This window comes from Ahaetulla prasina, chromosome 7, assembly GCF_028640845.1.
Source record: "Ahaetulla prasina isolate Xishuangbanna chromosome 7, ASM2864084v1, whole genome shotgun sequence".
In the NCBI taxonomy this organism is placed as follows: Eukaryota; Metazoa; Chordata; class Lepidosauria; order Squamata; family Colubridae; genus Ahaetulla; species Ahaetulla prasina.
In genome coordinates, this window is record NC_080545.1 from 13,762,671 (window position 1) to 13,777,117 (window position 14,447).

At 41.8% G+C, this 14,447-nt stretch overlaps 1 protein-coding gene across 2 annotated transcripts in view; it reads left to right on the forward strand.

Annotated features, from left to right (window-relative positions):
* LOC131202088 (zinc finger CCCH-type antiviral protein 1-like) overlaps positions 1–14,447 on the forward strand; it is a 33,892-nt gene that overhangs the window by 1,736 nt on the left and 17,709 nt on the right. Inside the window, exons 2-6 of one of the 2 annotated variants that reach the window (XM_058190654.1) lie at positions 4,940–5,072; positions 6,347–6,587; positions 8,391–8,510; positions 10,824–10,922; positions 13,339–13,462. In XM_058190654.1, coding sequence (XP_058046637.1) covers positions 4,940–5,072; positions 6,347–6,587; positions 8,391–8,510; positions 10,824–10,922; positions 13,339–13,462 — 717 coding nt within the window. The remainder of the gene's footprint in view (positions 1–4,939; positions 5,073–6,346; positions 6,588–8,390; positions 8,511–10,823; positions 10,923–13,338; positions 13,463–14,447) is intronic. The other variant, XM_058190655.1, reaches the window with a different exon arrangement.

Sequence of the window (14,447 nt, forward strand, 5' to 3'; positions counted from 1 at the left end):
CTTCATCTTCCTATTTTCTCCACAACAACCCTTTGGGGTGGGGTGGGCTAAGAGAGTGTGACTGGCCCGAAGACTCATCTGATTTTCATGGCTAAAGTCAAATTAGAATTCAGAGCCTCCTGCTTTCTATCTGGTGCATTAACCACTACACCAAAATTACTCTTTAGATCATAGTTTGTGCTAATCTGATTTACATCAGTTGTGAATTTTTCAATTCTGCTATGCACAGACTTTTTAACTCGTTGTCACATAGATTTGCATTCTGGGATTTTTCACTAATGGTAGAAAATACATTTTCTGAATTCAGTTTGGTTACCCTCTGCATATTACAACATTTTCTTATTAGAGGAATACTTTTTTTTTTTAAAAAAATGGACAAACAGTACAGGATCAAGACACTGAAGTAATTTCCGGGGACTAGTCGAAAACCAAACAAATTCGACTGATTTTTACTTGGGGTGTTTCAAAATAGAAAGTGAAAATAAAATGCAAATTCAAGGAAGCTTCCCCAATAGGTGTGAATGATTGGTTTGAGGGTTGTTTGATCTCTTGAGGTTTTTATTATTTCTGTCTGCAAAAGGGGAGGAAGATTTTTGTAGAAAAACTTGAGTCTAAACAAAAATGCTGAGAGGAGAAGGGCACAATAAACCCAGGATTCAAGAAAGGAGACCAAAAAGAAGGAAATCGCTTTTGCTGCTATTGGGCAGCATCAAATAGGAAAAAACGGGGTGAAAAGCCAACAAAGAGGCAGGCATGCCCATATAAGCCCCAAATAATAATATAGTATAATATGTTTTTGGGAAGAGGAAGTCTGGTTTATTTAATGTCGCTATTGAGGAATGAGAGTTAGAAAAACAAAATGCCAGGACTTGAATATCAAAGTTGAACGTCTCTGGAAAAAAGAAATCTGTTGTTATACCAATCATTATTGGAGACCTCAGAACAACAACTACAAACTTCCCTCGATATTTGGAGATTTTTAATTTATAGGACATGAACAGTCTTAATTTAAAAAAAAAAAAAAAACCAAAACAAAACACCCCAACCCTATTAGGATCTGCCTGTATCCTTAATCGTCACCTTAATAATTCTGAGATCCTTGGTTAGGACTTGAATTATCAGGCTCCTGCCAATTTTGGGTTGTGAATTTACCGTAATTGGAGATTCCTTATAATAATTCATTAAACTTTAATGCTATTGACTCTCAGAAGTGTTGTATTTTATATGCAATTTTTGTCCCTTGCCCTAAAAAAGCATATTCTTTTTTTCCTGGAAAACTAGGCAGGGTTTCTACAAAAGCAGCAGATTTTGAGTTTCTCTATGGGAGAGTGAGAATTTCACACATTCTACAGGCTGGGAGGAGTTTTGGAGTCTTCTAGCGCAGTGTGGGAAACTTCTCCTGCAGCATCCTTACAGGATATAAAGGCTAGGAGGGGGTCTCTGAGACCATCTAGTCCACTTTTTTTTTCTAGAGTCAACTCCCTCTTCAGCCCTTTGAGGCTCTGCTCTAAAACCCCAACTTCTAACTTCTCCTTTCCTAGAAAAATGACACAGCCTATGCATTATCTTGGGGGGGTTGGAAAGGGGGGCAGGCTGCCAAGTGGCTGGCCTTGGAGATTGTAAATACAGAGCTAGCAGTAGAAGATACAGAGGCCAAAGGGGAGCTGGGAAGACTGTTTTAGCTAGAAATAATTGCTGCATAATTTCAAGCCCTGGAAAACAGGGTTATGAGGTGGGCTGATTTCTGAAGCCTTCCCCCCCATTCTTGAATGTGCAGGATACGGTCTTCAGAGGGGGGAGGAATTGCAAAGGGTTAAAGATAGAATTGAAGCAAATGCAGTCAGGGGTAATAAACAGTAGTTGATTTAGGTCAAGAGTTTTTCAAGCTTGGACGCTTTAAGATGGGTGGACTTCAACTCCCAAAATTCCCCAACCAACAGGCTGGCTGGGGAATTCTGGGAGTTGAAGTCCACCCATCTTAAAGCGTCCAAGCTTGAAAAATCCTGACATAAAGGTTGGTTGATTCCTTGGAGCAGAAACTCACAGGTACTAATACCACTCTATAAAGCCTTAATAAGATCACACCTAGAATCCTGCGTCCAGTTTTGGTCACCACCCTATACAAAAAGATGTTGAGACTAGAAAGAGTGCAGAGAAGAGCAACCAAGATGATGAGGGGATTGGAGACTAAAACATACGATGAACGGTTGCAGGAACTGGGCATGGCTAGCCTAGTGAAGAGAAGGACCAAGGCAGACATCATAGCAGTGTTCCAATATTTGAGGGGCTGCCACGGATAGGAGGGGGTCAAGCTATTTTCCAAAGCACCTGAAGGCCAGACAAGGAATAACGGATGGAAACTGAACAAGGAGAGATTCAAGCTGGAAATAAGGAGAACTTTTCTGACAGTGAGAACAATCAACTAGTGGAACAGAAGTTGTATTCAGAGGTTATGGGAGCTTCCTCACTGGAAGCTTTCAACAAGAGACTGGACTGACATCTGTCAGAAATGGTGTATGGTCTCCTGCCTTGGTGGGAGAGGGGGTTGGACTAGATGACCTACAAGGTCCCTTCCAACTCTTGTTAATCTATAATGCTGTAATACATCCTTTGGCCAGTTTGGAGATTGAGGGAATAGAAAGAGAAAACAGTGGATAATGCGGAAGGGCCAGGATCAAAGGAATTGCTGAAAAGTCTTGGAAAAGCTAACAGTTGTATGTGCAAGTTGGGTGGATGAGCACCTTAGCTTGCAAAGGTCAGGCTTAACTTTGTTGCTCAAACTAAATTGTGCCTGGTGTCATTGTTTTAGCTCCACAGTTGGGGCTCCCACAATTCCCCCTTGTGATTAAAGGATCACCCTACCTAGCCTTTTTAATCAGTTCAAAACGATAAGGATATCCTGTGCAAGTGGATTTGATGGGCTGAGCACCGATGAGCCAAGCCACACACACAGCCCCAAACTGCCTTTTATTGTTTGCTGACATCACAAGACTGTATTAGTCACTAATCTCTCTTGCATGCCAGTTACAACCCTGGTCTTTGGTTTCGATTTCCTTGTAAGCTACAAGAGAAAAGGTGGAACATAACCTGATCTGATTTGGCACCAGATAAATGCAGACTGGTGACGCGGTGGCTCAGTGGCTAACACACTGAGGCTGTCGATCGAAAGGTCGGCAGTTCAGCGGTTCGAATCCCTAGTGCTGCCGTGTAACGGGGGTGAGCTCCCGTTACTTGTCCCAGCTTCTGCCAACCTAGCAGTTTGAAAGCAGGTAAAAAATGCAAGTAGAAAAATAGGGACCACCTTTGGTGGGAAGGGAATGGTGTTCCGTGCGCCTTTGGCGTTTAGTCATGCCAGCCACATGACCACGGAGATGTCTTTGGACAGTGCTGGCTCTTTGGCTTTGAAATGGAGATGAGCACCACCCCCTAGAGTCGGGAACGACTAGCATCTATGTGCGAGGGGAATCTTTATTTTTTACCTTAAACACAGACTGATCGGGCTAATTGTGGCTGACCCTTCCTTTCGCTAGCCGCCTCCCAGAGATAGTTTGCGGAACTCATGGGTTACAGGACCCCACTACCAAGCCCTGGGGCTGGCAGACCCCCAGTTAAAGCAGGATGCAGAAACGGAAAGATTTCCACTTCGTCTGCCTGTGTCTTGCCTGAGTGTGTAAGAGCGTGAGCACAGAACATGTACAAGCATCGCTCTGAAACATCCAAGGGACTTACCATGGTTGGAACCCGTATTAAGCAGGAGAGAGAAAAAAGAAGCATGAATGGGTTAATGGAGAATTTGCAAAATTTCACATTGAGCCATAAAACCGTTTTGGTTTAAGAGGGTGAAAATAAATCATCTCATTAGGAATTTCTATGTTATGGATTGTGGCTTCCTGTGTCGTCCCTGAATGCAGCCAACACTGGCTGTATCCAACTTCAATTAGCCCTGAAGATGTGGCATTCAAAACTGAAAGGAGGTGAAATGTAAGGCCGTGTTATTTGCTCTTGTTCCATCAGGGTGGATAAAAATCGATGATTTTTTTATTTTATTTTTTTAAAAAAAATCAAAATTGGATTTTTTAAAATTGGATTTTTTTTTATTTTTATCCAATTTATTTTAATAAAATGCTTTTGGAGTAAAAATCTATCTAAAGGTTCTTTAATATGAATAGTAGAATGTATAAAAATTATGATTGTGAAATATAAAATGATATATTTAAGATGTTAAGAGATGGAAAGTTAAATGAAATTGAAATGATAATTGTATTATTATGTATAGATTTGAATCACAGTTTAATGGTGCAGTTTTAGCCTAGAAAGGTAATGATGATTTGAATCAAGTGATTCAATGAAGAAATTAAAAAAAGATAAAAGTTCTGAAAATGTTTGTTTTCTGGTAAAGACTCTGCACGCTCAGGGTTTTCTCACACATTGATCTGTTTCTCTGCGATAGGTAACTTGCAGAGGTGTTCCTAAATAAATGATTAATCATTGCTATGTTTTAAAGTCCAGAAAGTTTTTTTCAAAGCCCAGAATGTTTCGGTGGTGTAGATTTTTTTTTTTAAGGTGTGACTGTCACTGCTCCTTAAAGTAATACTTCCCAAGTTTTTTGTGTGAGATTCAGTTCTTGCTATTTATTTTCAGGGTGAAGTAACACTTCAGAGTTGAAAGGGAGAAATAGGCTTAAAACTTTAACAGTAACAATTGGAAGGGACCTTGGAGGTCATCTAGTCCAACCCCCTGCTCACACAGGAGACTAGTATGAGGGATTCGAACCACCAAACTGCTGACCTTTCGGCTCTACAGGCTCAGTGTCTTAGCTACTGAGCCACCTAGTCAGGCTTATGAATAAAGAATATAAAGAGCTTCCACAAACGCAGCTATAATTTTAAGAACTTTTGAGTCATTTATACTTACCTTTGTTTCTTTTATTCTCTTCTAGTGCTTGCAAGTATTCTCATGATATTTTCTCAGAAACTAACCGGCAAGTTTTGAAAACCCACGAACTCTCTGGCCTTAATGAAGAGGAATTGTGCGTTTTACTTTTACAAAACGACCCTTTTCTTTTACCCGATGTAAGTTATGCCAATTTGTTGACCAGTTATTTTGTTATGGAGCCACTAATCCGAGAGACCTTGGTTTTAGAATTGCTTTAGCGAGAAATAAATCTTGTTGACCTAGGTCAGATAATCTACGCTCCCCAGACTGCGATTTCTGATATGAAAGACAGAATCCTTGCCCAATATGAGGAGGTGGGGATGTTGTATAGACACAACATGTTATGCAGACACAACATGTTTGAAGGTTATGTGTTATTTGTAGGATCTTGTTTTTCCCCCCAATTTTTATAGCTGCCAGTCTCAAGAGCCACCTTCAGATGGCTAATAAGTATTAATACACAAACATGTTTGAATGGCCAGTGAATATACAGTGTCAAAGTGTATGTCAAAACAGAGGGCTTCTAAGCACACACTATGATTGGTGTTTACTAAGAGGCAAGTCCTTTGAGTTAAAAAAAAAAGTTCACATCCTGTAAAAGAGACGTAAAAGAGAGTTTTAAAATTCTCATGAACTGCTAGCCTGGAATAATACTGATAAAAAGCATGACTTGGCAATTTCCTTACAAACAGATTCAGGGTTGAATATTAAGGCCTCCGCTTCGAACACTTTTGGAGATGCTTCTATAAAGGATAGATGCATCTATAACGCAGTGGATTCCATGTTACCCCTTAGCATTTCCCCAAACTCTCAAAAAATTCCATGAAGGTTCCAAAGCTTGGCCCCACACATTTGGGGACTATATAAGTAGTCTGTAGACTACTAACGTAAGCAAATGAAGAAGGAGAAATGGAGGAAATCAAAGAGAAATAGAAAAAGGGAGTTTAAGATAATCAAATTCTACAGTTGTTCGTTCAGGTTTACTTTCTGATTTGAAGACTAGCTTTGCATGTCATACAAACGGAGATGAGCCCTGCCCCCTAGAGTTGGGAACGACTAGTACATATGCATGAGGTGAAATCTGTACCTTTACCTTTAATTCTGGAATATGGGTGGAGTATTGCTGTAGTTTGTTTTGTTTTTTTTAAAGAAGGAAGCATACTTTTCTATATATAAATAAGTGAAATGCAGAGCCCTTAGTTCTGAAACAGGTCAAAAATAACAAATTGTATTATTTATTACTAGGCCAACATTTCTGGGATTTATTTTTTTAAAAAATTGTTAAAAGGCTAAGTTAGCATCTCAAAACAGGTGTCCACAACGTTAAATGCCTAGGATGTTTTCCTGCTTTCCTGTGCAGTCCCAAACGGAGGACTATTGGTGTCTTTCTTGTTTTTTTCTCTCTCTCTAGGTGTGCGGTGCCTATAACAAAGGAGGAGGGAGTTGCACTCTGAAAGATAATTGCTCCCGGCTTCACATTTGCCGCTACTTTCTCAGAGGAGAATGCCGCTTCCCCCATTGCAAGAGGTCTCACAATCTTCTGGACTCCCATCCTACGAGTCTGTTGATCGCCGAAGGCCTGGATCAAGACACAATTTGGAACATCCAAGCCATTTGTGATGCCAGGATTGCTGCCTTCATGAAGGACCTTCGTGAGCATATTACACACTTGCATGCTTCTCTTTTTTTTTTTTTTTTTTTTGTGGTGGTCTCTTCTTTTTTTTTTTTATTCAAAAAGTTTTACAAAAATTTTTCCCCCCTTTCCCCCACCTCCTCTCCCCTCCCTTCACAACCCCCCTCCCCCCCCCCCCGACTTCCCGGAACGGGCACAAGGTATAGTTAAAAATAAAACAAACATATGCTAAAAAATTTTCATCCCAACTTAATTATACCCTACAATCATCAATTCCTAACTTCCCCAAAACAATCAAAATAATACATCATAATCATTCAAAACAGTCTGATAACTCTTAGTCTGATATCTACGTTGAATATAGTCAATCCATTTTTTCCATTCCTTTAAGTATCTTTCTTGCGTATTGTCTTTCAAAAAGGCTGATATCTTCGCCATCTCAGCCAAATTGGCAACCTTCAATATCCATTCTTCTATTGTAGGTACTTCTTTTTTCTTCCAGTATTGTCCTATTAGTAGTCTTGCTGCTGTTATTAGATTTAAAATCAATTTAGTCTCAATTACTGTACAATCCGTAATAATTCCCAACAAGAAAAATTGCGGCAGGAACTTTATCTTCTTTTTCAAAACGTTTTGTAAAATCCACCAAATTTTTATCCAAAAGGCCTTTATGTCCTTACAAGTCCACCAAATGTGAAAATATGTAGCGTCATCACAATTACATCTCCAACATTTTGCTTGCATATCTGGATACATACACGATAATTTTTTAGGATCTAGATGCATGCTTCTCATAGGCCACTTCCTATTTTTTCAGGACCTCTCTTTTCTCATTCCCTTGTTGAAACTCCCTTCCTCCTTTCCTTCCGTGATGGTTTTTGTGAAAGGTTTTAAAAGGAAGTTAAACCTAATACAAAAATAAATTGAGGAAAAGAAAAAGAAAATAAAAGGGCCAAAAAAAAAAAATAGAAAGGAAAGGAAAGGAAAGGAAAGGAAAGGAAAGGAAAGGAAAGGAAAAAAACTTGCCTCCAGAAGTTGTGAATGCTCCAACACTGGAAGTTTTTAAGAAGATGTTGGGTAACCATATGTCTGAAGTGGTGTAGGGTTTCCTGCTTAGGCAGGGGGTTGGACTAGAAGACCTCCAAGGTCCCTTCCAACTCTGTTATTCTATTTCTATTTCTGAAGTGACTTCCAATCTTCATAGCAGTTCTACAAACAATTATAAATGTATAAATTTTTTACGATGTAAAAAGATGCTGAGACTCTAGAAAGAGTGCAGAGAAGAGCAACAAAGATGTTTAGGGGACTGGAGGCTAAAACATATGCAGAACAGCTGCAGGAACTGGGTATGTCTAGTTTAATGAAAAGAAGGAGTAGTGGAGACATGATAGCAGTGTTCCAATATCTCAGGGGTTGCCACAAAGAAGGGAGACTCAAGCAATTCTCCAAAGTACCTGAGGGCAGGACAGGAAGCAATGGGTGGAAACTAATCAAGGAGAGAAGCAACTTAGAACTAAGGAGAAATTTCCTGACAGTTAGAACAATTAATCAGTGGAACAACTTGCCTGCAGAAGTTGTGAATGCTCCAACACTGGAAATTTTTATGAAGATGTTGGATAACCATTTATCTGGAGTGGCGTAAGGTTGCCTGCCTAAGCAGGGGGTTGGACTAGAAGACCTCCAGGGTCCCTTCCAACTCTTATTACTATTTGTTTACTATAAATAATTCTATTTATTCCCTATGTATGAGTACAGCATACTTATTTCTATAATCTGTTTAATCAACAAAACCATAGAAATCATCTCCTCTCCATTCTTGTAGGAATCCCAAATTGTACGGCTGCAGCAGAGAAAGATTACTTAAACACACGTCCAAAAACTGAGAGATATCCGGTACCTTTTCAGGCAAATAATTTTGTGAAAGTAGATCTGCCTGACCAAGGTAAGCCAGTTCTTTTTTTTAAGCACCTTTTGCTGTTGGGGACCGTGCCTGGACATCAGTAGGGCCAGTCTACAACAAGGTGCGCACGTCTGTATTTTGTACTCATCTATATCTATGACGGCAACCCTATGGCACACGTACCAGAGGTGGCACGCAGAGCCCTCTCAGTGGGCACACGCGCCATTGCCAGCTGGTCTGGTGCGTATGCGCACCGGCCAGATGCTCTGTTCCGAGTTCAGGTGCTCCGGCACGTGTACGTACTCCAATTTTGTCACTCAGTGCCAAAAAGGTTAGCCATCACTGATCTATATATACCGTATTTTTCAGAGTATAAGATGCACCGGAGTATAAGATGTGCCTTAGTTTTTGGGGAGGAAAATAAGAAAAAAAGCTGATTGGCAGGTGGATCGGCCTCCCGCAATACCCCCAATCAGCTGTTCCCAGAGGTGAATTTTAGCAACAGGTTCCTTGTTTGTGAGCTCTGTGCCTTGCTTTATTTTGGCTTTTTTTTCTACGTCTGAAACTCCATTTCAAAAAAAAAACTTTTTTTTGCCTCTGAAAGCCTCCAAAACAGCTTCAGAAAAAAAGCCTCTGAAGCTCTGTTTGGGGCTTTTTTTCTGAAGCTTCTTTCAGCCTCTGAAACCTCCATTTGAGAAGCTGAGCGGGGCTACATTCAGAGTATAAAACGCACCCAGATTTTCACCCTCTTTTTTGTAGGGCGGGGGGGGGGGAAGGTGCATCTTATACTCCGAAAAATACGGTATCCGTGTTTCTCAACTTTGGCAACTTGGAAGATATGCTGGCTGGGAGCTGAACTCCATCTTCAAGTTGCCCACATTGAAAAATACTTGTCTAATTTGATAGGTTGAGAAATTTTATGAGACAGAGGGTTAACACATCCTGCAGCACATACCTTTTGCTTCATTAGATGTATACATGTAGTCCTTGTAAGAGGAACTTACCACCAGTTGTTTAGTGACTGTTGGAAGTTGCAATGCACCCAAAGAAGAAGACTTACGATCCGGTTCCAAAGTTCTGATGGCTGCCATCTGCAGTCATGCAACTGAATTTTGGGCACTTAGCAACCTGGCCGCATTTCTGTGACACCATTTTACAGCAGTTTTGCTGGAAAACTTCCTGTTTTCAGCAAAACCGCCCCCTGTAACAAACCATAGGTTTGCTTAATCAACATGGTGTTTGTTTAACGACTGCCACAAAACAGGTAGTAACTGACCCATTTCACGTCTGTCATGATTTATGACTGTAATGGGCAGCCTTTATTGTGGTTATTACTCAAGGACTCTGTAATAAGCAAAAAGGATCCTAGGACAGGAAGTTGAATGTGAGGAGGTTAGGAAGGATGGGTGGGTCTTTTATTTGCATAGAAGACTGGCACTGAGAACTAAGATATCCTCAGAGCTAGGATGGATAAGGAGTGTTTCTCTAAAAGTTTCCTGACAGTAAATGTAACAACAACGGATCTGGTCATGAAGTGATTGGTTCTCCTGAAGTTGCTTAAATAGAGTGAATTCCTGCAGTGGGTATTGCTTTGGGTTAGATCAGGGGTGTCAAACTCATGGCGTCACGTCATCACATGACCAGTGGTGGGATTCAAATAATTTAACAACCGGTTTTCTGCCCTAATAACAGGCTGCATGGGGCGTGGCCATGGCGGGCGTTGCCAGGGGGTATTACAGGCGGAACTCGGCCTCCTGCACCCTCCCGGGAACAAAAAAGGGTCACAGGGGGGCCGCGCCGCACCCTCCAACATCCTGTTTTGGGCCTTGTGGGTCTCCGTGCACTTACCTGGGAGCCAAAAATCAGGTGCATGGGGACTCCTGGGAGGGGAGGGACCAGCCAGCAGTTAAACAACAGGTTCGCCCAAACCGGCTGAATCCCACCCGGCACGTGACATATTGCGACGTTTTCCCCTTTCGCTAAACCGGGGGTGGGCGTGGCCAGCAGGTGACGCATCTGGGCCCGCAGGCTACGGGTTTGACACCCTCTGAGTGAGATAGCCTACCTTCACCCCCACCCCCAATCAAATGGAACATAGAGCACCACATGCTAAAGGTGTTCTGCCGTATTTTCACCTGTCAAGATGGATCTTTGAAGTAGCACCAGCTGAAGGGAGAGCAAGGGATTCCAGTCAATGGGTCTTGGGTCATATAACTTGGCAACCAGCCCCCCTGCAGCCTCCATCTAGGAGCTGCTAGTCCTGAGCAGAGAACTTTTTGCCCTTGGGAAAGAACACCGTTCTGCGGTTTTTACTGTAGCAAGGATGTCGTGTCCCTTAATTTCTCTTTTTTATAGGTGTAAAAAGAGCATCTATTCTTAAAACTCCAAGCACAGAGAAGGAAAAAAGCGATGAAATCTGTCTGCACTATGTCTGGCAGTTCTGTAAAAATAAAAGTAAGTCGCAGCGAAGAAGGTGACAGTTAATTTGACCTTGGCGAGTTGTAATATCTTTGCAGGTTCCATCCACGTTAGCCTAGTGTTTCTGCCTTTTTTGTTTGTTTGTTTTAGCGCCCTTTAGAAGTAGCAAGTGGATGTGGATCAAAATAGGGGTTGATCCTGGGATGTTCAGGTGAAGCGAGGGATCCATTGAGATCATTGGTGGCATGATTTACCTTTCAAGAAAGAGATACCAATGCTCTTTAATCTATAAAGAAGAAAACTTCTTTAAGATGGACATTCAAACCCAAGGCCTGGACTGTTTCCAGGGGGCAGCTATTGATTCATTCATCAATCAGTCACTCATGTCTGATTTGGTCTTTTTGAGAAGTAAATCACGATTGTGTTCAATTCATGTCAGTCATTTTTCCTTAGAGGTGATACGATCCACAAAGTGTTACACAGGTTCAGCTTATGGTCACTCACTCACACACACTCACAGGCCTGGAAAATTGCCACACTCAATCCCAAATCAACTGAACACTGAGGCACGAATGGTTCTTTAAAATATAGAGAGAACCAGTCACTTCAGACAAATGGTTATTCAACATCTTCTTAAAAACTTCCAGTGTTGGAGCACTCACATCTTCTGGAGCCAAGTTGTTCCACTGATTACTTGTTCTCACTGTCAAGAAATTTCTCCTTAGTTCTAAGTTGCTTCTCTCCTTGATTAGTTTCCACCCATTGCTTCTTGTCCTGCCTTCAGGTGCTTTGGAGAATAGCTTGACTCCCTCTTCTTTGTGGCAGCCCCTGAGATATTGGAACACTGGTATCATGTCTTCCCTAGTCCTTCTTTTCATTAAACTAGACATACCCAGTTCCTGCAGCCGTTCTTCATATGTCCATCCAGCTCCCTAATCATTTTTGTTGCTCTTCTCTGCACTCTTTCTAGAGTCTTGACATCTTTTTTACATCGTGGCGACCAAAACAGAATGCAGTGTTCCAAATGTGGCCTTACCAAGGCATGATAAAGTGGTATTAACACTTCACGTGATCTTGATTCTATCCCTCTGTCCTCAGCTTATAACCATTTGTTTAACCACTTACAACAATGATGGGTCCTACTCTTCTGCCTGTAATAAATTTATCGTAGAGCAATGTTTCTTCACCTTGGCCATTTTAAAATATGTGGAATTCTGGGAGTTGAAGTCCACACATCTTAAAATGGCTAAGGTGGAGAAACATTGCTTTAGAGCAGGGGTCTGCAAACTTGGCTCTTTTAAGACTTATGGACTTCAACTCCCAGAGTTCCTCAGCCAGCAAAGCTCTGGGAGTTGAAGTCCACAAGTCTTAAAAGAGCCAAGTTTCAAGACCCCTGCTCTAGAGTACAAAAAAGAGGGAAGAAAGACAAGGAAAGGTATGGGATCTCTTGGATCCAGAGTAACCAAGATGCCTTGTGGTATTTCCTTAGTAATCATGTAGATACAGATTTTCATGACTTTCTCCTGGGGATCTAGAATAGAATTTAGAGAATAGAATTTATTGGCCAAGTGTGATTGGACACACAAGGAATTTGTCTTGGTGCATATGCTCTCAGTGTACATAAAAGAAAAGATACGTTCATCAAGGTACGACATTTACAACACAATTGATGGTCAATATATCAATATAAATCATAAGGATTGCCAGCAACAAGTTATAGTCATACAGTCATAAGTGGAAAGAGATTGGTGATGGGAACTATGAAACGATTAATAGTAGTGCAGATTCAGTAAATAGTCTGACAGTGTTGATGGAATTATTTGTTTAGCAGAGTGATGGCCTTCGGGAAAAAACTGTTCTTGTGTCTAGTTGTTCTGGTGTGCAGTGCTCTATAGCGTCGTTTTGAGGGTAGGGGTTGAAACAGTTTATGTCCAGGATGCGAGGGATCTGTAAATATTTTCACGGCCCTCTTCTTGATTCGTGCAGTATACAGGTCCTCAATGGAAGGCAGGTTGGTAGCAATTGTTTTTTCTGCAGTTCTAATTATCCTCTGAAGTCTGTATTTTTCTTGTTGGGTTGCAGAACCGAACCAGACAGTTATAGAGGTGCAAATCTAATCCAGTTTATGTAACAAAAACCAATAAACCAAAGACGTGCTGCTTTATTATAGGAACCTGAAAATAGGACATAACAAACAGGATACAAAGTTCAGCCTTACTGTTGTTGCCTTTGGATTTACATCCTGCAGAGCGGTCAAAACTTCTTTTATCAGACAGAAAATGATGAATTTAGATTTTTGCTTTTATCCACCAGCATGGAAATTTGGCCCAAAGTATATTTCCCAAAAAAGGAACAGCCAGTCACTGTACTTTGGTAGTAAACATGTCTGTAAACTTGCCTTATAAAGTATAAAGAAGCTTAGAGGATTTACTTTTACTCATTTGCTTTGTAGATAATTGCAGTATGATCCATTATGATCTTCCATATCGGTGGCAGATCTCCACCAGCAGTGGCTGGAAGGATCTTCCCAGAAGAGAGGAAATTGAAAAGGCTTACTGTGACCCAAGTATTACCAGGTAGAAGATGAAATTACACTCTTCGTTTAAAAAAAAAAAAATCTTAATTGAAGCCCTGGGTGCTTTTCTCCCAAAAAAAAAGGGGGAGGTGGGCTAATGTCAGGGGTCTCTGCAAGGAGGATATGTCAAAATATATCCCTCCAAGACAGAGTGGCTGTGGATGCCGGCATCCCGGTACAGTCAGCTGAGTCCACGGCTGACTGTCGGGGGCGAGTCATTGGCCCCGATGGAGAGGGTGCGCAACTTGGGCGTCCTCCTGGATGAACGGCTGTCTTTTGAAGATCATTTGACGGCCGTCTCCGGGAGAGCTTTCTACCAGGTTCGCCTGGTGCGCCAGTTGCGCCCCTTTCTAGACCGGGATGCCCTATGCACGGTCACTCACGCCCTCGTGACGTCTCGTCTGGATTACTGCAATGCTCTCTACATGGGGCTCCCCTTGAAGGGCATCCGGAGGCTGCAGTTAGTCCAGAATGCGGCTGCGCGGGTGATAGAGGGAGCCCCTCGTGGCTCCCGTGTGACACCTATCCTGCGCAGACTGCACTGGCTACCTGTGGCCTTCCGGGTGCGCTTCAAGGTTTTGGTAACCACCTTTAAAGCGCTCCATGGCATAGGGCCGGGTTACTTACGGGACCGCCTACTGCTACCGAATACCTCTCACCGACCCGTGCGCTCTCACAGAGAGGGACTCCTCAGGGTGCCGTCAGCTAGGCAGTGTCGTCTGGCGACACCCAGGGGAAGGGCCTTCTCTGTGGGGGCTCCCACCCTCTGGAACGAACTCCCCCCAGGACTCCGTCAACTTCCGGACCTCCGAACCTTCCGTCGCGAGCTTAAAACACATTTATTCATCCGCGCAGGACTGGATTAGATTTTAAATTTATATTGGTTTTTAATGGGTTTTATTATTTATACTGCTTTTCAATAATTCGGCCTTTTAGAATAAGTTTTTTAATTGTTATTTTAATTTGTATTTATATGTTTTTACTTG